This window comes from Lissotriton vulgaris, chromosome 10, assembly GCF_964263255.1.
Source record: "Lissotriton vulgaris chromosome 10, aLisVul1.2, whole genome shotgun sequence".
NCBI classification, from domain to species: Eukaryota; Metazoa; Chordata; class Amphibia; order Caudata; family Salamandridae; genus Lissotriton; species Lissotriton vulgaris.
The window spans coordinates 813,663,207-813,685,785 of NC_141698.1; the positions used below are offsets into that span (position 1 = coordinate 813,663,207).

Below are 22,579 nucleotides of genomic sequence, written 5' to 3' on the forward strand. Positions count from 1 at the left end.
TCGATGCACGGACAAGCCGCGCAAGACTTAAAACCGGGCATCCCTATACACCAGAAGTCAAAGACTCAAAAAACAGAGACAAAAGTCCCAAAAATAAATCAGTCAAAAATTTACTGGGGGTACCGCTCTCTCCGGATCTGGGCTTGCTGGCGTGGAAAAAGAAAGAATTGACGTCAGCGCGCGAGGTGGTGTCTAAGTAGCTCCAACGACGTCATCTCGGTGACTACAATGCCAACGACGTACACTGAGCTGCACGACGACCCCTACCGAAAAGCAGGGGTACTGCTGACGAAAACTTTCCGGATGCAGTCTGATGCCTGGGGGTAATTCTAAGGTAAGGAATCTATCACTAACGTGTTTCTTTCTGATCTGTATGTATAGCCGATCAATATAATTGTTGTAATACTACTTTAATGCAAGATAACACAACAATGACAGCTTCAACATATCGGTGAAAGACATACAATGAATAAATGATGACCTGTAAATTAAACTCCACATAAAAGAAGAAAAAGCAGCACTGAGGAAACCGTTAGTTAAGCATTACGAAAGTAAGCCTGTTTTCAATTTGCATATGACTATAAGGTGGATACATACTGTCATTAACTGCCAGCCCTGGGCCTTCAAACGCCTTTACACCAAGCTGGAGGTGCTTAGGATCCCCTATATCATATCAATCTGAGGGCGCAATTGCAGACTGGTAGGAAGAGCCTTCATGCCCTGACAATGTGATTTCAAGTAGTGGAGTGAAAAAAAAGTCAATAGCACTCGATAGTGAGTTGGAAGGAATACCTAGCAATTCCAATAGCAGTGAAGCAAGAACGGAGTAAAAAGCCACTTACCTCTTTAAAAAAGCCATTGCAACCACAGGGATAAATCGTTTGTTTATGCAGTTAAAATATCATATTGCAGAACGGGGAGGGAAGTGGACAACTGGGATACAAGCTCATTAATGTATACCATATGTTGACTACTGCATAGAATATTTAACATTAACCACTGCTCAAATATTACTATTGTGATTGTATCGAGTTATATTCCTTAGTTTTAAGTCTGAAGTAAGCCAAGATGTTTTACCAAAAAACTATAGCTTACATATAGTGGGTCTCGGGATATCCTCATTCAGCGCTTAGCTTCTTTACTAAGGGTCTTAAGTCAATAGCAGTCACAACTTGAAAGTACTCTATCTCACAGTCTTGTAATTGTCTAATTGGGAGCATTGGGATGCAAGAGGACAATTTCTCATCCGAATAGTAAATATACATCACATTTTTGTCTCATTCAATTAGTTGCATCAGATGCAAACATAGCATTTTTTTCTTACAGCATTTATGTTTCACAAGTTTTTGACAGCACTCAAAGGTACAGCTCTGCATCTCACACTCAGATTAATTCTAAACAGAAGGACCATCTTGGAAAGGTGTTGTGCATGGTGGGGCATTGATTTACCATTTGTCCGTCACATTTAGAATCAATGTGGCAGCCATTTTTTATGGGTAATGTACAGTTTATACTTATTTTACTGTCACAAAGAGCGTTTCTACATTTAGAATCCACAATGCATGCATCTTGTTTTTAAATGTTAGGTTACTGTAATTTGTAGCGCATGACTGCCCCACAGGGCTTCCCAGCGCCAACAAAATAGGTCAAGGCACATTGGCAAATTAGAATACCCAGGTCTTTAACTGCTTGTGAATGCTCTCAAAAGAAATACAGTGCCATCCTGTTAGGTCTTGGCTAGACATTGCATGTGTTGTCTCGAAGAGACTGTTGTATTTAGTATGTGGGCTTCAGCCCAACCATAGGCTTCTCATTAGCTGGCTCCATCATCGCTCTCATATTCTTTCTCCTCATTTGTCCATGGCATGCATGAGTCATGTGCCTCTTCCTGTGTTTAGCCCTCCCCAAGAACATGGATCAATTACTACTATCTACTGCTCTCATTTTAGGAATGGTTTTAGGAACTACTTTTTTCTTTCTTTAAGAGCACTTCAAGTGAGTGCTCGCTCTGAGTTACACGTCTGTAAACAGGGCAGTAAATCTTGTTCTTATCTCATCACATTTGCTGTGCATCGCAAGACCGAGGTGAAATGTCAGACACTGGATTACAAGGGCACATGTTTACTTTTCTTTCTCTGACTTCAAAGTGAGACGTAGAAGGTTATGCTGAACACCCATTACCACACTTTGAATCCCCCATAGAAACAAAGCCTTTCAGGCATGGCTGATTGTACCTTGCTTGTGATGGGTTAATTTATGACAAGTTTACCCGGGACCACTGGTCTGCACGCCCATAAACTTAAATATGATCTGCTATTCAAAACTGAAGCTTTTGGATTGTAACCCAATACACACATATTGATCTAGAGATTAAATGTTTAAACTGGCCTAGGTCAATGACTATCTTCTAAAGTTATTTTAATACAAATTGTTATTTTGTTCATTACTGTGGATATCAATCTTAAAACCGTACAAATCCCTGTCTGGTAACAAAATCTAAGCAATGTATCTTGTAGTGTATAGGAGAGTGCAAACATCACAAAAAAATCACTGTAGATGTGACAGACCGCACAAAATATGTGACAAATATATGTAATTTGTGACTCTTTCATTGCTAGGGATAGACATCATTCCAAATAATCTTTTGTTCTGTTTGACTGGGAGTGGCAGAGTTTCGTTATTTATTAAGTTTTACTTGAAACGAGCGTCCGTAATGGCTTCTTTTTGTTTCTATTGTTACCTTGGGCCAATTGCTGCTCCTGTCTGTGTGTGCCCCGGTCGTTCGGCTCCTGCTTGGGCAGTTTTCCTGTTCACAGTTGCTGCTGCCCACTGGGCCTCACAAGGGTTTAGCTGCGCCTATAAGAGAAAGGCGGGGCCGGCATTGGCCATGCCAAAAGTATGGCGGGCGTACTGGCCCCCCTCCCACGACCAGAGAGGCATGCCTGTCGCAGATATCGCGACAGGCGCTCCTCTACCATAATTGGTCCCAGGTCCCGGTCATGACCCAGAAGTGATGCAAATCACTTCCGGGTCACGCGATGGGCGCAGGATAAGTAGTTTAAAAGGCTGGGGAGCGCAGGAGTCTGTCTCTTGGCTCCTCGCTCCCCAGCCTGCCGCACCAGCCTCGTTAAGAGGCTCTAATTGTTTTCTCTTTTCTTTCTTCAGGTCTGCCTCGTTGAAAAGGGGGGCTTGGGGGAGGGCAGCCGACCCCTGGGAGGTCTCCTCCCCCGGGCGGTTTGGGAGATCTGGGTGGGGCCTTCCTTCTAGCAGATTCCATTTGGGCTTCTTTTGGGCTATTTTTGGTTGGATTAGGAGCCCAGCCTATAAATGGGCGGGGCTCCCTTTCTCGGGCACCATTTTGGGCTTAGGTGACCTGGTGGCCGGTTGATTCATTAGCTAGTTTTTTGTGTCAGAGTTTGTGGTAGTTCTTAGTCTACATTTTGTAGTGATCTCTATTGGTTATTATGGCTGGAGAGGATTATTGTGTACTTGAAGCTATCCGTCTTCTCAGCGAAGCGGGTCGTTTGGACCTGGTGATAGGCGACCGGGTGCAGGCCGATCCTCCACGTCCCCAGCGGGAAGCATCGGCGAGGGTGTCGGCTGCGGTGGCAGCGTGTTCTTCCCCCAAACGTCGGAGACAGGTCAGGGTAAGTGAACGGGGCCGTTCTAGAACGAGGAGGGCGGGTGCGAGGTCACGACGGGGGAGTGACTCAGGGTCGTCTGACCCGTCGAGTAATTTGGGCCTTTCTGTGGGCGGTGTGGTTTTGGAGGGTGAATTTCACACTGTGCCGGCGGAGGTATCAACGGTCGATATTCGCGACAGGGCGGCCTCGGCTCCTGTTTTGCGAGGCAGTCGTGCTTCGAGGCAGCGTGGTTGCACGCGTCGCTCTGCTTCGGCCTCCGCGGTGGCGGTTACTGACGTCACTGGTGGAGGAGGGGCGGAGGCCATTTTGGATTTTGAATCCTTGGCGCCGCGACTGTTACAGGGCGGTCAGGTGCAGGTTGTGTCCGATGTTGTCGCTCCCCGGAGCGTTATCCGACAGACCGTTCCTACGGCTCCTGTGGTGGTTGAATCGGATATGGTGGGTGCTCCTTCTATTTCACAGCCTTTAGTGTTGTTGTCTGGTCCTGTTATTACTGAGAGTTCTGGTTTGGTTGTGAGTGGTGCGGCGGATAGGGACCAAACTTGCCCTTTGTTGTTTTCCCCTGCGGTTTCTACTAGGGGGGAAACGGTTTCAGTTTGTAGTGGTTCTTTGGGCGAGGGGGAATGGGCGCAGATGGGGTTTTTGGAGGGAGCTGGGCGTGGGGAGGGGTCGTTTCATGTTGGGGATTCTTCTGGCGTGGGTCTTCCTGCAGCGAGGTTCCATTCGTTAGGGGCTTTGGAGGGTTTACCTTCTTGGGGGGAAGGGCGTGGAGATGCCTCTTTTCAGCGGGGTTGTGGTGAGTGTGGTTCTTTTCATAGGTTGTCGGGTGAGTTTCAGTTTCCTGGATTGCATGTTGATAGGAGGGTTGGAGCGAGGGGTTCCTTGGAGGAATCGAGGGTTCAGGATTCGACAGCTCAGGGCCCTGCGTCAGAGTTTATACAGTCATTGTTGGATCTTAGTTCTGATGAAGAAGTATGCGAGCCGTCTCCTCCTAGGTTAAGTGCTGCTTTGAAAAGGAAAGGGGCAGGTGGTTCTGTGGTTTTTACAGAAGCTGGGCAAGGTTTTGGTGGTAGAGTAGGTGATTTGACTTCAGTTCCTGGTGTTGTGTTTAGTAAGGGACCCGGCACACCAGTCCGGCCTTTTTCGTTGCAGGTTGGAGTTCGCCCGGGAGCAGCAGACTTGGCAGGGCGGCAGGCAGCCCAATCACGCCGAGGAGAAGTGCGAGTGGAGCCTGGCGCGGCACGTCCCATACCAACGAGGGATCCCGTCGTGGCCATCCCACGCAGGTTCATCACGACCTCGATGGCCCCAACGAGGGATTTCAGCATAGGCGGTGTAAGCAGGTCAAGCGCGTCCTTACCAGCCTCAACGAAGGAGCCCAGCGCCTTTCATGAGAGCGGGTCATGCACGACCTCTCTTGGGCCCCGTGGTTTTCGTAATTCTGCATTATTTTTTCCAGGAGACCAGGAGGCTGTAAGTGGTAATAGCGGAGGAGCGTACCGGCGAGTGCAGTCGGCCTCCCCACCCAGGTCAAGTGTGAGGGCTCATAAGGCCCATGGTCGTTCTAAAACGGTTGAAACAGTTCAGAATACAGTGGTTGTACCTACTCCTTCCCAGTTGGAAGAATCATTAATTTTGGATTATGACGAGGACAGCCCTGAGGAGGGCGAGGTGCGGGAAGTGGTGTCTGGGGGGGCATTCTAATGTCTCTCACAGTGTGTTGCAGGCACCGGTGGTGCGGAGTCGTGCAGAATCGTCAAGGCCACAAGTGCTCGGCCCCTCGGTGAGGGCTCCTCGGAGGGCGGACGACGGTTCTCGTACGGAGTGGAGGACGGAATCCAGTCAGCCTCCTTTATTACGCCCAGGTGAGACTGTGGTACATTCTGTGCGACCAAAAATGGTCTCTATTGGTATTGGTGTGGACTTGGTATCTAGTGAAAGTGATGGTAAACTATACAAAGGTCGTGTGGTTAAAGACCAAGGTGTCGGCACAAACGGTGATGATATAAGTACAAGCTCTAAAGTGGATAGTGGCACTTCCACTGTTGGTTTGGGCACTTCTAAAAATGTGTTACACAGTAAAGAGCTAAAAATTAAAAAGTTGCCGTATATGGGGGTTACTAAGCCCTTGGGGGCTCATTTAATGCTCAGCACAAAAGAACGTATTTGGAACGGTGAGTATGTGGAACTGCTGAAATTGTTACATCGTGAGGTTCGGGCCAAGGAAGGCTCTAAGGAGGAAGAGTATGAACTGGCTAAGCGCCCTAAAGTTCCGTTAAATATTGAGAATTGGACGGCGGCCTTTTTAATATATGCCAGCGTCTATTGTGAGAAGTTTCCTGAGCGCTGCGTATCATTATTTAAGTACATGGATGTCATTCGAAAGGCTCAGATTACAAGAAATGATTTCGCATGGGCTCAGTATGATGAGGAGTTTAGGGCGCGCATGGCTTGGGACCCGGAGGCGAAATGGGGAGAGTTGGACACTGACCTTTGGCAGCATACCATGGGTTCGTCTGCTAGTGGTAGGACTATTTTCACAGCTAGCGGTCTTCCTTTAGTTTATCGCCCCTTTCAGGCTCGTCCCACCCGGGGAGGGGTGGGAGCCAGTTCTACCACGCAGTCAACTACAGGCACGTGCTGGGATTTTAACAAGGGGGTGTGTAACAGAGAATTCTGTAAGTTCCGGCACGAATGTTCCCAATGTGGCAGGAAAAATCATCCTCATTTGGTTTTCGGTTAGGTTATGCGGGACCTCGTTTGAGACGTTGGTCAAAAAAAAATTTGAAGTCGGCCAGCGAACATCCTGCTATAGTGCAAGCAAAGTTGGACAAGGAAGTGAGTGAGGGTAGGATGGCAGGTCCTTTTGATGATTGGCCTTTGGTGAATTTGATTGTGTCCCCTATTGGAGTGGTCCCCAAGAAGGAGCCTGGGCAATTTCGGCTCATCCAGCATTTGTCCTGGCCGGAGGGTGAGTCTGTGAATGATTTTATTGACAATGACGCTGCCTCTGTGTCTTACTCTTCTGTTGATGTGGCTATGCAACTGGTTGTAACGGCAGGCCCTGCTGCTTTATTGGCAAAATGCGATATTAAATCTGCATTTCGATTGCTGCCAGTCCATCCTGAAGACTGGAGTCTTCTGGGCATCCATTTCCTTGGTAAATGGTACGTGGACAAAGCACTGCCAATGGGTTGCTCTATGTCATGTGCATTGTTTGAAACCTTTAGTACGTTTCTGCAATGGTTTTTTACTCAACGGAGTGGACATGAGTTGGTCACGCACTACTTGGATGATTTCTTCTTTGTGGGTGCAGCAAATTCATTGGACTGCCATAATGCTCTCACAACGTTTCAGTCCTTGATGAGTCATTTGGGTGTACCATTGGCTCCTGAAAAGACCATGGGTCCTTGCGCGACCATGTCTTTTTTGGGAGTTGAACTTGACTCGCATTTGATGCAAGCTCGTCTTCCCATTGAAAAGAAACAGAAAATGCTGGATTTGGTGGGAGCAATGTTGGGAAAGGAAAAAGTGTTGGTAAAGGAGATTCATGTTCTGCTGGGGCACCTTAACTTTGCTTGCAGGGTGGTCAGGGCGGGCAGGACTTTCTGTAGGAGGTTGGGTAGAGCTCTGTCTGGTCATTCCCTACCACATCATCGAGTGAGGCTGTCAGCGGGGGTCAAGGAGGACCTGCGTATGTGGATTTTCTTTTTACATTCCTTCAACGGTGTGCCCCTATGTCGTGAGGTGGACTGGTGTTGGGATGTGCAAATATTTTCTGATGCAGCAGGCAGTGAGGGTTTTGGACTTTACTGGCAGGGGAAATGGTGTGCTCAGCAGTGGCCGGAACACTGGAAGAACGGAGGCAGGAGTATTGCCTTTTTGTAGTGGTGGCCGTTACGCTGTGGGGTCAGGATTTGGCCCACAAAAAGGTGCTTTTTCGAATTGACAATATGGCTGTGGTTCAAGTGATTAATAAACAGTCAGCCAGGGACCCTCAAATCCTAAAACTCCTTAGAGTGTTTGTGTTGGGATGTCTGAAATATGATATTTGCTTTCGGGCCTTGCATGTTCCTGGCGTGGACAATGACATTGCGGATGCTTTGTCTCGTTCACAGTGGGAGAGATTCCGTGGGCTTGCTTTGGAGACAGACGAGGAGCCGACTCCCATGGCGGACCATCTGTGGATGGTAGGCAACACAGGGTTATCCAATTGATTCTAGGCTCCCTGGCTCCTTCCACTAAATTGGCGCATGAGTTGGCCTGGAACGAGTTTTTGGCGTCGGGTGCCTGTAGGAGGGAGCTGGCTTGGCAAAGGTCTGAAGATGTTGTTCAGTTTATTTTGCGTCTCATGGACAGGGATTTATCCAGAGTTACCATTGCTGGCAAGCTGGCGGGTGTTTAATTTATGGGTAAGCTGTTGTGGGGATATGCCCTGTCGGCCGGGGAGTTGGGTAGGAGAATGTTAGAAGGGTGGTCTCGGGAGCAGGGCTGTGTTCGAACCCTTCGGTCCCCTTTATAGTGGCAAAAACTGTTCTATGTTATTTCTGTACTGCCTGTTGTATGTACTGATCGAATAGAAGCTTGTTTGTTTGCCACTTTGATGGTATGGATGTTTTTTGGTGCGTTCCGGGTGTCTGAGCTGCTGGGAAATAAAGCTGCTCGAGGTCTTCTGTGGGGGGACGTTCAGTTGTCGGTTAGGGGAGTCCATGTTTGGCTCTCTCATTCGAAAACGGATCAGAGAAGTTATGGCAAAGGGGTTTGGTTGGAGGCGGTTTCCCCTCCGGAGACGTGCCCTTTACGCTGGGCGCAATGCTGGAAAGAACTGTCGGGTGGGGTTTTGGATCACCCGTTTTTTCGTCATATGAATGGTTCCTTGGTGTCTAACTATCAATTGCGCATGGTACTGCGTAAAGCGCTGCGTCATATTGGCTTGGACGATACGCTGTATGGTACACACTCCTTCAGGATTGGGGCGGCCACAGAGGCTTTTAATAGGGGTTGGTCGAGGAAAGATATCATGGGCCTGGGGCGCTGGACTTCAAACTGCTTTCAGCGCTATGTCAGGAGCGATTCTAGTGGAGCGCATGCGTCATCTTCTGTTTTGCCTGTCTGATACTGTTTTCTTTTCCAGGTTCCGTGGCTGGGCCTCGCGCTGCTTTTCTAACGGTGTGGATCGTGGGCCATTCGTTCGTTAAACGGGCACAAGTTCAAGCTCGACAAAGTTATTTTGGAACATTGTTAGGTTTTAATGACCGCTTATTTAACATTGTGTGGAAAGGTAAAGGGGGCATGTTGTGGAAAGAATTAATTCCTGCTCTCAATTCCTGGATGGTAGGTGGGGTTTGTCCTGATGTGCTGGTTCTCCACCTGGGTGAAAACGATTTGGGTTTAGTGAAGGGTGTCGTTCTTCTCCGGGCAATGAAGAAAGATCTGTCTTTGATACATAAGCAGTGGTCTGGGTGTCATGTTTTGTGGACGGAGTTGGTCCCCAGGAGGGTTTGGAGGAACGCTGTGAAGCCGAAGGCGGTCGATAAATCCCGTAGAAAGTTTAACTTGGAAGTTTCTAGGTTCTGTAGAGACCTGGGTTTTGGGCGTATCGTCCACAGCGATATTAAGTATGATGCGGTTGAATTTTTTAGAGGTGATGGTGTTCATTTGTCCCGGATGGGGATGGATTTGTACCTCCTAGAGCTGCGCGAGGTCTTGTCTCGCTGTTTGTCGGTTCAGCACTTTGTGGGTGAATAGTGCGTTGGTTAGTTGTTTGGCTGTTTTTCCTTTTCCCCCCTCCTCTCCCGGGCGTCCCCCCGTTTGTCCTTGTGGGTGGGGGGCAGAAAGGTGGGGTTCTATCCCTACTCGGTCTTTCTCCCCACTGCTTTCTGGGTGGCGGTTTATGCTGTAATTGTCAGTTTTGGGCCAGGTTTGGACCCGTTAGTTGTGAAGGGGGATTTTGTCGGGGGAAGTTTTATACAGATTGAGGTTGTGTTCAGAGGATATGGGTCGGGGATATGGATCAGTTGGTTTATAATTGAGTTTTGGTAATTAGGACTTTGGTAATGTGATGTTATAATGTTATTGGGGTTTTGTATGGTTTATTATGTGTTTGGGTATGTACGGGTGGGGGCGGGTGTGATGGAGGGTGAGGGGTGGGGGCGGGGTTTGGGGATTTGAAATATAACGAACAAAATTGGTTATGGTTTTAGATTGTTAGGCTGTTGCCGAGGTTGTGGTATTTGTAAATGTGCACCTGTTCCAATAAAGCGGCCTTTTTCACACTCTATTGGTTGTCATGGTCTGCTCACTCTCCCCCACCCCTCTCTCCCAAGGATTCACTGACTCAGAGCTGCGCCGTGGGATCATCGGCGTCAGAGGTCTCGAGGCAGACCGGCCGTTGCCGGTTATATCCATTGTGGTTCATCTCCCTTCTTGTTTATGCAGTTGGAATCGGAGCGATTACTCAAGCGGACGGAGCAGAAGTTTGTGTGCGGCCGGAGCGGTGTTTTTCACGAGGAAGCGCGGTGGGGGCAGGAGAAAAGATCAGCGGTTCCTGTAAGCGCGTGTCCGGGTAAGTGCTAAGGGCGGCATTAGAGCAGCGGTTGTTTGTGTAGGGGCTGGAAGCATGAGCTGAGACCTGGAATCAGCTGTTGGTAAATGTGCGGTGTAACCCCACACGGTACAAGCAAATTTAAAAATGCGCGATGTAAGGCGGGCAGCGGGCTCGTATTTTGTATTTGACAAACACGCTTTGTAATTACATTAGAGCAGCGGTCGTTGGTGTAGGGGCTCGGAACGCGAGTTGAGACTTCGATTCAATTGTTGGTAAATGCGTGGTGTAACCCCACAAGGTACAAGCTTATTTAAAACACGCAGTGTAAGGCGGGCAACACGCTCGTATTTTAAAATGGACAAACGCACTTTGTAATACGACTTATGAGCGGCGCTTTCAGGGATTGGGCATATACGCGCTAATAAAAGAGGGAGAGTTTTTGTGGCCTGAGGATAACATAATCAAACACGTAATCCAGTGTGATCACTTCGGCTGCAATTTCGTGCTACTGTATGAGAGGTCCACAGTATTCAAGCGCTTCAGGACATAAGTTGGGCACAGTATAGGAGTGATTACATTGCTTGGTATGGCATATGTGCAGTTTTTGAGGCGCTTCAATTTTAAAGGGTGTTGACCAGCAGGTGGGCAGGTTTCACCTATTCTGTTTTCATTGTCACTGAGTTTAGAAGCCAAGCATAAGAAGTGTTCAAAGTAATGGGCCAAGATCACGAAAAGGCCCATCTCCGTGGGAATATCCGGTGCAACACACGGAGTCGCTTAAGGGGACACTGGCAGGCCTGCACTCCACCGCTTCTGTGAGCTGCACAGGCTGAAATTACTCGCCTAACCCCCAGGTTAGCTGGTGTGGCGCAGCTCCAGTTGCGTGGGTGCTTACGGCCGGTTTGTGTACCTCCAACAGTTCTAAGGTAAGGAACTGGACAGTGTACCAGGCCTGGAAATACAGTGGGGTAACTAAAATACTTAAGTGAGGTTAGCATTGTTTATGCGGTGTGGGTGACCAGCACTTGCAAAGTAACCCTGCAACTGGTATGAAGCTATGGCCAGTAAAGCAAAGCATGGGGAGAAGCGCTCTCACATGGAGCACATGATGGAGACAATGATGCGCTAGATTGTGACTATGGATAGAAGATGGAAGAAGATTGATAAAATTGGGCAGAGCCTTGCAGATCTCAGAGAGAGGGTTGAAGGTCAAGGTGAGGCTTTAGAAAGGCCTAGACGAATCATAGTGCACCCTAAGCCCAGGGGAGAGTTAGCCCCTCTTCCCAGGCTGGCTAGGCCAGAGAAAGGGGCAATAAAAGAGAAGAATTTGCCAAAAGCACTTGTGCCAGTCCCTCATCTCGGGGGGGAGGGGTGTGGTTCCTCAGCGGGGGGTTCCTTTGGGTGTCCCAGTCCCAGTGGATCCTGCGGGGGTCCCTCTGTGAGGGGTCCCATTAGGTGCCCCAGCCATGGTTGTTCCTGCAGGAGTGGTTCCGGCAGGAAGCGGACTCGGCACTCAGGATCCAGTGGCCACGGGGGGTGGAAACCCAAAGAACGTTCCTGCAGGATCTAACCCGGTTCCACAGGACTTAGTGGCACAGACAGTGGCAGTTCTTCCTTGGTTAGGGAAAGCAGGAATGTTGTCAACATCAGTTGGGGCAAAATAAATATGGAAGGACCCATTGGCTGAAGCAAAAAAGATGATGGTGCAGTTTGTTGCAACACCTAGGTGTGCGCCGGGGGAAGGGCTGGGTTCTCCTTCTCTTCCCAAACCAACCAGTGGGGTTCTCCCACTTGAAAACAACAAAGAAGTGCCAGTGAGCAGCCTGGCGAAGGAGAAGTTGACGGAACCAGCTGGAGAGGCTTCAGTAGGTAAGTAGGTGACATTGCCGTTGTTGGGTGTGGGTGAATCACGCACCAGGAGGGAGAATTTGGCTAGGCATGTTACAGGAGGGGTGAAAGAAATGATATGGCCAGGTAGTTATGTTAACATGTTCTCTTTGCTCCTGGATGAAGAAGGAAGGGAGGAAGCAAGGACACCGAAGGATTGGATGCTCCACAGGGAATGGACTAGTGAATTGTTGAAATTCAGGATTGAGGAGAATTTGAATAACTGGATTAGAGGTTTCTCAGTATTCATGGTAGTGACGGCTGAAAGTTTTCCTAACATACAAGCAGAGATGGCATGCTATCAGAGTAGGATTACTATGGCTCATGACAAGTATGAGGGCATAGGTAGGAAGAAGTGTGATAGAAACTTAAGGGAGGCTAGGGCATCTGACCCATCCCTTTCCTGGGACAGCGTTGACACAATCTTGTGGTTGGATCAGTTTGGCTCAGGGCAATCTGCTAACCCAGCGCAGTCCTTCAACAGAGGTCAGGCATTCCAATCCTTTCAGCCCTTTCGGCCACCCCAAACCACGGGCCCTGCCCCTAGTCCAGGTAACGGGGGAGGACGAAAGGGGACATGTTGGGACTTTACTAGGCGGACATGCACCAGGACCCCACGCACGTGCAAGTTCAGACATGCATGCTCTATCTGCGCTAACCTATCTCACCCAAAGTCCAAAAGTCTCAGGAAATAGGATATAAAGGAAGGAAGAAACAGGAGTGAAGTGAGGACACAACATATGGCACACTCACCCATTAATGTAACGGCTACGACCCCTTGGTTGAACAAGTATCATTCCACGGCTAGGACATTGAGAGAAGGTTTTATGTATGGTTTTAGGATCACTGCACTGGACTACGTAGGGACACCTGAATGCAAAAAACAGCTTTTTGTTAGAACCAATCTAGGTGTGGCAGCAACAAAGATTAAAAAAGAACTGCGCTTGAGCAGAATAGTTGGGCCATTTGCTTGCATCCCTGTACCCAATTTTTCTGCTCCCCGTTGGGAGTGGTCCTCAAGAAAGAGGAAGAGGAGTTTAGGTTGATTCATAATCTATCGGCTCCTAAAGGCAATTCATTGAATGACGCCATCAGTGAGGAGATCTATAGTGTGAAGTATGCTTCCTTTGACCAGGCTGTGGAGATGCTAAGGGGTTTGGGCCCTGGTGCTCTGCTGGCAAAATCTGATATTGAGTCTGCTTTTTGTTTGTTGCCGGTTCACCTCCTGGGTTTTAAATTTTAAGACAAATTCTACATGGATATGTGCATGACCACGGGGTGTTCTGTCTCCTGTGTGAGAAATTCAGTTCATTTTTGGAATGAGTTTTTAGACCGGCGACAGGGCATCAGTTGGTCATGCATTATCTGGATGATTTTCTAAACTTAGGGTCAGTTGGCTCCCGGGATTTTGCGTGGGCGCTGAAGGAATTTTGCGCGCTCATGCAGGCTTTTGGGGTTCCGCTGGCACCAGGAAAGACAGTAGGTCCAACAACTACGATAGAATTCCTGGGCATCGAGTTAGACTCAGTCCAAGGGTGTTTTCGTTTACCAGCTGACAAGATTAGGAAATTCAAGTTAGCATTGCAGCAATGTCTGGCAAAAGATAAGGTGATCTTGCATCAGCTACAACAGATGGTAGGACAGTAGAATTTTGCTCTGAGATTCATACCAATAGGACGACCATTTTCTCGCTCCATCCCAAAGGCCATGGCAGGTCTCCAAGAAAAACACCACCACACAAGACTGTCAGCTGAGGTTAGGCAGGACATGCGGATTTGGATGGCATTCCTGCAGTACTTCCAACGGTAGGGTAGTGTGGCACGGTCCACCCACTACTTCTGCGGAGTTAGGTTTATGGACTGACGCTGCGGGTAGTGTGGGATTCGGTGCCATACTCGGTAATGAGTGGGTGGCTCAACACTGGCCAGCCTGGTGGGTGGAGAATGGTGTGACAGTCAACATTGGTTTCTTGGAACTATTTCCCATCTGGGTTGCATTAACAGTTTGGCCTGAACGTCTACCTAATAAATCAGTAGTGTTTTGGTCGGACAATATGACTGTAGTCGAATGCATCAACCAACAGGCCGCACAGTGTAAAATGATTCTCAGCCTGTTGAAGGAGATAGTGTTGTTATGTATGAAATTGAACATGCAGTTTAAAGCTAAACAAGTGCCAGGGGTCTTGAATAATGCTGCTGACGCACTCTCTCCCTTCAAGATGCAGGTTTTCAGGGCACACCTACCATCTGCAGAACCGACCCCAACATCCTTCCCAGAAGTACTTTGGCAGATTGGTGCCCCCAGCTATCACACCTCGTGGCAGCTAGCCTAGCTCCCAGGTCCAGGAAAGCTTATGAAGGGGCAGTTTGGCCATAGTGTTCATTTTTGGGAAAGACTTGGGCAGAAAAATGGCTGGGGCACTCCTGCTTTATTTAGGGGCTTTAAATGAAGAGGGGCGCTCAGCGGCAGCAGCCAGGCGACATGTGGCAGCAATCTCTTTTTTCGCACAAACTAGGGACAGGGGAGACCCCACCAACGGTTTCACTGTTAGGAAAGCCTTGAAAGGGTGGCAACGCTTCCAAGGGTCAGCACCAGACAAGAGACGTCGAAAAGGGGTAGAGCTGCTAACATCTCTACTAACGGCTCTGGACGTCATATGCAGCACTACAGGGGAAGCTTTGCTATTCAGAGATGCTTTTTCACTAGCCTTTTACAGTGCTTTTAGGATAGGGAAATTGGTGGCACAGATAAACAGGATGTACAAGGGGGTCTGCAGTTAGAACATGCAAAGGCACAAGGCGATGCCTTATTGATATCTATTAGGAGATCCAAAAATGATCCAGAAACCTGTGGCAATGGGGTAGTACAACACCGTGCACATGGCAACCCTTGCTGCCCGTGACTCAGAGGCATTCCTACAGCAGAGAACTAGTACAGGGGGGGACATTGTTAATTCATGCGGATAGTACCCCGCTCACCAGATATCAGTTTAAAAGAGTCATCGATATGGCAATACAGAAGGCAGGTTTGGATCCTAGTTGTTTTGGAACTCATTCTTTCAGAATAGGGGCTGCCACTGAAGCAACAGCGAAAGGCTTTCACAGCAGCAATGTTAAAAGGATTGGGAGGTGGCCCTCCAATTGTTATAAGCGCTATGTGCGGCTGCAAATGCTGTAAGTGGGGCATTTTTGCGCAAGTACTGATGCATGTTCCTTCTCTGCTTACATTACAGTTTCTCAAGCCTGTCATGCAGAGGGGGAAACTGGCAGTGGAACATCAGGAGCTACACTCAATACAAGGACGTGCACATCCACAGGAACCAAGACTACATGTTGTTTGGATTATTGGCCATTCATATGTGAGACGTTTAAATGCATTTTTCTCTTCAGGAATGTACAGGCACAGAGCTGAGCAGGCCGGTTTTAGGGTGTCATTGCATGGAAAAGGGGGTCTCCGCTTTAGTCGGTTCAGGGGTTTCTCGAAGGACCAGTTGAGCAAGGGCGGGGCTCTCCCTAGTATCATTTTCTTACACCTGGGAGGGAATGATTTGGTAAATCTGGGTAAAAGGGGGGTAGTGGAAGCAATAATCATGGATGGGTTGGTTAGCTAAGACATGTCAGGGGTGCACCGTAGTATGGTCACAGATGGTATCCAGATTTCAATAGAGGGGGGAGAGTCTGTGAAGGCTTTGAATCACTCAGTGAGGAGGATCAAAAATAAGATAGAGAGGTTGTTTAGGACTTCTCATCTACAGACGATCGCTCACGGGTGTATCAGGGGGGAGCCGTGCTTCTTAAAAGAAGGTGTCCACTTGTCTAAAGTAGGTAATGAAATCCTGGTAGACAATCTGCTGGCATGGTTGGGGGTTTCAAAAGAAGGATATGACCTTCCAGTTAGCAATGGGGGTGGGGGGGGAGGGTCAGATAGTCAACTATGCTGGCCTGTGGCAGTAAGGTCATGATTAGTGAGCTGTGAATGTAAGATCCTTAGAGGGCTGTGCCATTCTTGAATGGCGTTGCCCAAGGGGGAGGGGCAAGTGGTCTCTCCTAGAACTCCAGGGGCAGTTACAGTCGGTTGACTCGATGGGTGCAGGGGAGGGGGGAGCCACGCTTTCCCTAGGCTGGTTGGCCACACCACACGTGCACAATGGCACCAGTAAATGGTGCAGGACTGCAAGGGCCCCCTTTATGGAGATAATAGAGCGTACGGGGGTAACGGGGGGGGGAGGGGGGACTACCCTCACGGTAAACAGGCCCTCTGCGCATGCGCACTCCGGTTGGAGGGCGTGGTTAATTGATAAGGATCTGACACCAGTTAGTGACCTTGCCATAGGCCCAAATAGGATATGCAGAAAAGTAAATGCTGTGATGATTATTGATGATATGTTAGATTCGGATAGGAAATACCTTTGTACTAGAGTTATGTTAAGGTTAGCCATCTGACATATGTACATATCAATTGTAATCAATGTAATGCAATGTTTTCTGCGTAATTTTTTGTAAATATTGTTTATTTTAAAATGCTTGGTTAATTTTATGTTTAATATATACGGCCGGGGGTTTCACGACCCCCATATCCAAAAAACTCTTCTCATGTCATTAACCAGGGCTTGATAAGGGAGGAGGGGGTATAGGTAGTCCCTGGCAATATGACGGGCTTCACAATGTGACAAAGAACCCAATGCTGGCACAGACGCTACAGGCTGTTTCCTCGCTCAATAGGTAACCCAGTACAGACCTGATATGCTACTAGATTTGGTTGGTCAGTTTACAGAAGTCGAAAAAACATAAAACCGAGCTTGGGAGACAGAATAAAACATACCATAAACTTATTTACACATTTATATTCTGTGCTAAAAGACATTAACATTGACAAAGCCTGAAACTCTCAAGTCACATGACCTATTTGTTTTTGCCAATGCTTGTTTTTAAATCTGTTGACTGGTGCGTGAATGGCTAATTATGTGTGCTCAGTTTGGGATGTGTGGTGAGGGTAACCTCAATGTGTGTTCCTGTCTCTGAATTACGTTGCCCCTCACTGACTTCTTTCACATATTTAGACAACATGATGCATTTTCTATTCATTTTTCCTTTGTAAAGGTACAGCAGTGCATTGCTTTTTATGCACTTTGCGTTTGAAATGCAGAAATGTTAGTTACCTATTGGCTTGGCCAAGCCAATGGGTCTGATTTTAATGTGCTAACGCATGTAAACACTGTAAGCACACATGGGTGCTACTTTCAGTTCCTCTTAGACATGTGCGCTGGTTTTTTATTCCCCAAGCTTGCGTTAAATGCGTTAGCACATTAAAGCTTGACCAAGTGGCTTAACTAACACCTGTGTTTGCTTCCACTGGTGTGACCGACATTAAAAGGTGGGCAAGCGGAAATCTTTGTGAGATATGACAAAAATTAAAAACAGTGAAGTGCAAACGTCGAGAAGTCTGCAGGATGTATAAACCCAAGCTAACAGATGCATGTTTGCACCTAGAAAAGTATGTAAAAAAGAAGTGCATTGGTACGAACTGAAATGCTGGAACGTGTTTGCATCCATTAATTGCTTTATTATTAATTCTGCACTTCTTGGAAACAATTAACTGCTTCAACTTAAAAGTGGCACGCTCTGATAAGAAGGGCAGGGTTTGAAGTGTGATTGCACCGGTCAGTGGCGCCTGAATGACACGTTGCCACATAAATCATGTCCCTTACCTGCAGGGTCAGCCGCACAACATTCGCCGTGTACTTCAACATGCAGTGCAAAATGTCAAGCAGCGAAACGAGCTGGGAGTTTCCAGTCTTCGTGCTGTCTTTATCTTCTCCTTCCAGGTACAGGGCAGCCGTTTCTATTAGGGTATTGCTGATATGATGGACCAAACCTACAAACATGCAATACAATCCGTATGACTTAAATTGCTTAACAATTATTCAAAAAACACGTTTAACAAAAGAAAACCACACTTAGTGCGGTAGCGGCAGATGCCTAGAGCCTTCACAGCAATACAGGACATTATTTAAATTAATAAAAATGTTATGGCGTCACAAATGACTGCGGTTTTAAAGAGTATGAAACAACGTCAGTTAGCAAAATAAAATACATTCAATTAGTACAGGAAGGCCTGAAGGAACTAACATTTTAATCACTTTCTGAAAAGCAAAAGGCCATCTGTAATCCTTAATTTTGTCGGAAAAGCAGCACCGCATATGGTACACAATAAGAATAAAATCGACACCCGAGCCCACTAGTTCGACATTAGGAATTTTTCGGCCACACACTACTTCCAGCAGGGGCTACTCTAGGCTCATAGCGGCCACGGGCAGGGTGCGTAGGTAGGGGGCCCCGGAAGAGGGGGTCCGGGCGGGGCAGAGCGTGTAGGCCAGTGAAGAGGGGGGAGGGGATCAGGGTGTTTGGAAGTGGAACAGAGCCTGAGGCTGCCAAATCCCTGCCAGGGGCAGCCACGCAATTATGTATCCATCCTCAGAGGATTATTATATTAAGGACTAGCTTACCCGTCGCGCGTTGCTGCGATCTCAGAAGAAAGGAAATTCAAGGAAACTCGTTATAACATTCAATTTACATTGTGTCATTTTTATTGAAACTTATTCATTTTAATATGAAAAACATTTGAAAGTGTGGCTTGAGCAGTGCGTACTCGATCGGCTTCCAATCTTGATTCTCGTTGCTCTCCTTTTTCATTCGAGTGGGCTTGAGCAGTGCGTAATTGATCGGTTTCCAATCTTGATTCTCGTTGCTCTCCTGTTTCATTCGAGCGGGCTTGAGCAGTGCGTAATCGATCTGTTTCCAATCTTGATTCTCGTTGCTCATTCGTTTGAGAAGAACGGGCTTGAGCAGTGCGTACTCGATTGGCTTCCAATCTTGATTGTCGTTACTCGTTCATTTGAGAAGAACGTGCTTGAGCAGTTTGTGTTCGAAAAGCTTCTAATCTTGCTTCCCGTTGCTCGTCTGTTTCTGAAGCTTGTAATGCCTTTTTCTTTCGTGCTTCAGATGTAGATCGACCAATCGATTTCCATTTGGGGGGCATAACTGTCGACGATGCTCACACATTTGCTGACAATTTCAGTATTCTAAAGATTAAGAGGGCTCTGTGGGCCAATATTTTAAAAAAAATTATGCCAGAAACCTTCGCGGGAGTGTACTCAACAACTTCCCAAAGTTTCAAGGCGATCAGATGAATGGTGTAGTAATGCATAAAGGACAAACAGACAGACAGACATACATTCGTTTTTATATTATATAGATATATCTTGGCATGGTGGCCCAAGGGTTTGGTGGCCCTGTGCAGGTGCACAGCTTGCACATGCCTAAGGCCGCCCTTGCTTCCAGATATTTGGGTTCAAAAAGGTCCCAGTGGTGCTGTGTGTTATTACATGTTTACTATCGACAAAGGGCAAGCCAGACTAAGGACCACCATTATTTGATGACTGGGGCAACCCATCCACCCCTGCGGGCATCATAGTCCTAGCGCAAGGCACATTTGGAAGCACTGAGGCCACACTACAGCCAGATGCCCTGTTACATAAACAGCACAAGGAATAGAATGGTTGGTGCATACAGCATCCCTTTAGACCTGAGGTCTGTGATCCAGGCAACAACTTACAGATTGATGCTCTTTCCTGCCATCTCCCATTGCTTGTGTACTTAGGGCAACTCCAACCTTTTACCGAGGTTGACAGCGCTCAAATGGGAAACCGCAAATACCACAACCACCGAACAGTGCGCTGTCTTTGCAACACAGGCAGAACAACCAATGTGTCTGAATCACGCATTCCATTTACAATGCAAGTTGTTGCAACAACATACGTTAAATAAAGCAGCGTTGGTCTTTAAAGTCCAGCGCTTTCCCTACTGTTGTGGGGACTGGAGTTGGAATAGTAAATTATACTATTTCAAAGTCCAGCGCCCCCCTAAGGCAAGTCGTTGTAACAACTTGAATGTAAATGGAATGCGTGTTTCAGACACATTAGTTGTTTCAAACTGCGTTGTTAAGAAACGCGTGGGAAAGGAAAGCGTGCTTGTGTCATACAACAGCTCAAATGTTGCTACCACTTAAAGCCAGACAATGTGACAGTCTGCTAGACACCAATGATCCATGATAGGATCACCCACCTTGGCACCAGAGTTAGGAGGCAGACAGCATATGCTGCTTTAGTCAGTCATAATAAAAGGTCATTCAGCCAAGGAATTGCTCTAGTCCTGTTGTACAAGTGATCTCTTACCAACACAGGGGATTATTTCGGAACCAGACGGCATAAGACACAAGTCTGATACATTCTTTTACTGCATGCAGTTACTGAATGACTAAATGAACAATTAGAATCTGCAATAAACCGAATGTCTTTAGTAGGGTAAAACATACCAGGTAGAACAAGAATCATGACGGACTAGGAATGTTTTTTCCAATTTTTATTTTTTTAAAAGTGTCTGTCAGCATGCCTTGTTCTCCTTTTAGTAATCATTTAGGTCAACTTTTGCCCCGCATGTTTCTGTATGGCAGTTTAGTAACAGTAGACACTAGCTTGGTAAAAGTTACCAACTTCTACTAGGAAGGAACAGACTGATAACTGCTCAGCCACGCAATGCCCATTGGGCTCAAAGGGCTTCAGCCCCCCGTCGTGTGTGTCAGCCCGGGCTGAGACAGCTTCCTGGGCACACACAGACATTTTTTGAGCTGCTGTAGGCTCACTGGCTGGTCTGGCGTCCGTCTTATAGCAGCCACACCTGAGTACTTCAGAAGTTTTTAAAAGACCATTTACTTGTTAACGAGGCCTTGTTGTTTTTCAAGCCTTCTTAGAGCCCCTGCACCACCACTCTGCAAATTGCTGGAAGAATTTGCCACGGTGCCACCCCGAAAATTTTAGTAGCTCTCCCTGAAATTTGTCTCTAGTTGCGCCTCTGTAACTGCTCATCACCAAATAGACTATGTAATTCAGGGGGTCCTACTGCTCTCATATACACATCAGGAGAACAGAACGGTCCATGCCGTAGAAAAATTGATCTTGACGTTTGGCAAGTTTTCCCTCCACTGAATTTAGCACTGTATATAAAGGAAAATAATTATTCAGCCATGAGCTGTATAAATGATTGAGATACTTTTAGATTTCTACCTTCTGCTTTCAATTATGAAGTGATTCATCGCATTCACTTCTGGCATTGGTCCTCTCACGACTGGGAAACCGATTCTGTCACTGTGACATTATAGGGCAGGTCATCTACAGATAAAGGCATTATTATGGTGTCTGCTAAAACACATCAACCTTCACGAGACCACTAAAAAAGAACCATTGTTTCTCCCAAGAACCTAAAGACCTTTAAAAATGATAGTACAACAGAGGGCTATAAGGTATGTAACTTGTTCTTCTGATAAATACTTCTAACCAGAGATTCCTCACCTCGCAAATAGAGATCAAAGCAGTAGCCGCTAAGCTGGTGAGCTCATGGAATAGGTCAGACCAAAAATTCCTGCAGGACCAAAGAGGCAAAATACCCATTTCTGAATGTCAAGACAGTGCTTCATAAAAGTGTACGCTGATGCCTACATAGCAGCCTGACAGATACCCTGGACCAATAAAGTATGCCAATATAGTAGTGGCAGCCTTGGCTTGAGTGGGTTAAGCCCCTTCAGGGAGCTGCTGCTTAACAAGTGCAATGTACGTACGTAAACTGTAAATGCCTCGAAGCGTCGGTGCATACATCATCCATACAGACCTGAGGTCTGTGATCCAGGCAGAACTTTCCAGAGTGGTGGTCTTTCCTGCCATTACCCCCTCAGCCAGCGTACACTGTGGGCACCTCCCACCTCTGAATGAGCTTCCAATAGCACTCAAATGTTGTAGTGATGTGCTGTCACTTAAAGCCAGAAAGTGTGGCAGGGAGATGCTTCACAATTCTCTGCTAGGCATCGGTGATAAATCAAAGGATCAACCAGTTTCGGTCCAGAATTATGAGGCAGACAGCAAATGCTGCTTTAATCACTCTTAATGAAATTAAATGTCATTCTGCCAAAGATTTGTTCTGGTCCGTGTTGTACCTGTGATCTCTTACCAACAGAAGGAGAAATTTAGAAACCCCTACTGCATAATACGCACGTTTGTTACATTGCTTTACTGCATGCAGTCCTCGAAGGACTAAATGAACAAAAATAAACTGCAATCACATAAATGTCTATAATATGAAACCCTGTTAGTAAGGTAAATCACATCAGGTGGCACAAGTATCGTGGCCAGAGCAGGCAAGGAGGGGATCACGCCTGGATCCCGGTTCCAGAAGCTACTTCTGAGCAAGATCCAGCCGACCCAGTGAAGTATGCCGAAAATGTTCTGGCGTCATTTTTTGACACCGGAACACATTTCAGCAGCGCCCGCAGGTTGTCTCTTCTCTGTTCGGAGCAACCTACAGGAGGCGAGGGGGCTTTCTTCTCATCTTTCAGCTGCATCTAAAACGACGGGCTGATTTAAGAGATTATCAACCTTTCTTTTGTTCGAGCA

The 22,579-nt window shown here is 47.2% G+C and overlaps 1 protein-coding gene across 1 annotated transcript in view; it reads right to left on the reverse strand.

The window, feature by feature from the left end:
* ULK4 (unc-51 like kinase 4) overlaps positions 1–22,579 on the reverse strand; it is a 1,855,260-nt gene that overhangs the window by 596,542 nt on the left and 1,236,139 nt on the right. Inside the window, exon 33 of the mRNA XM_086941729.1 lies at positions 17,786–17,952. Within this exon, the coding sequence (XP_086797855.1) occupies positions 17,786–17,952 (167 nt within the window). The remainder of the gene's footprint in view (positions 1–17,785; positions 17,953–22,579) is intronic.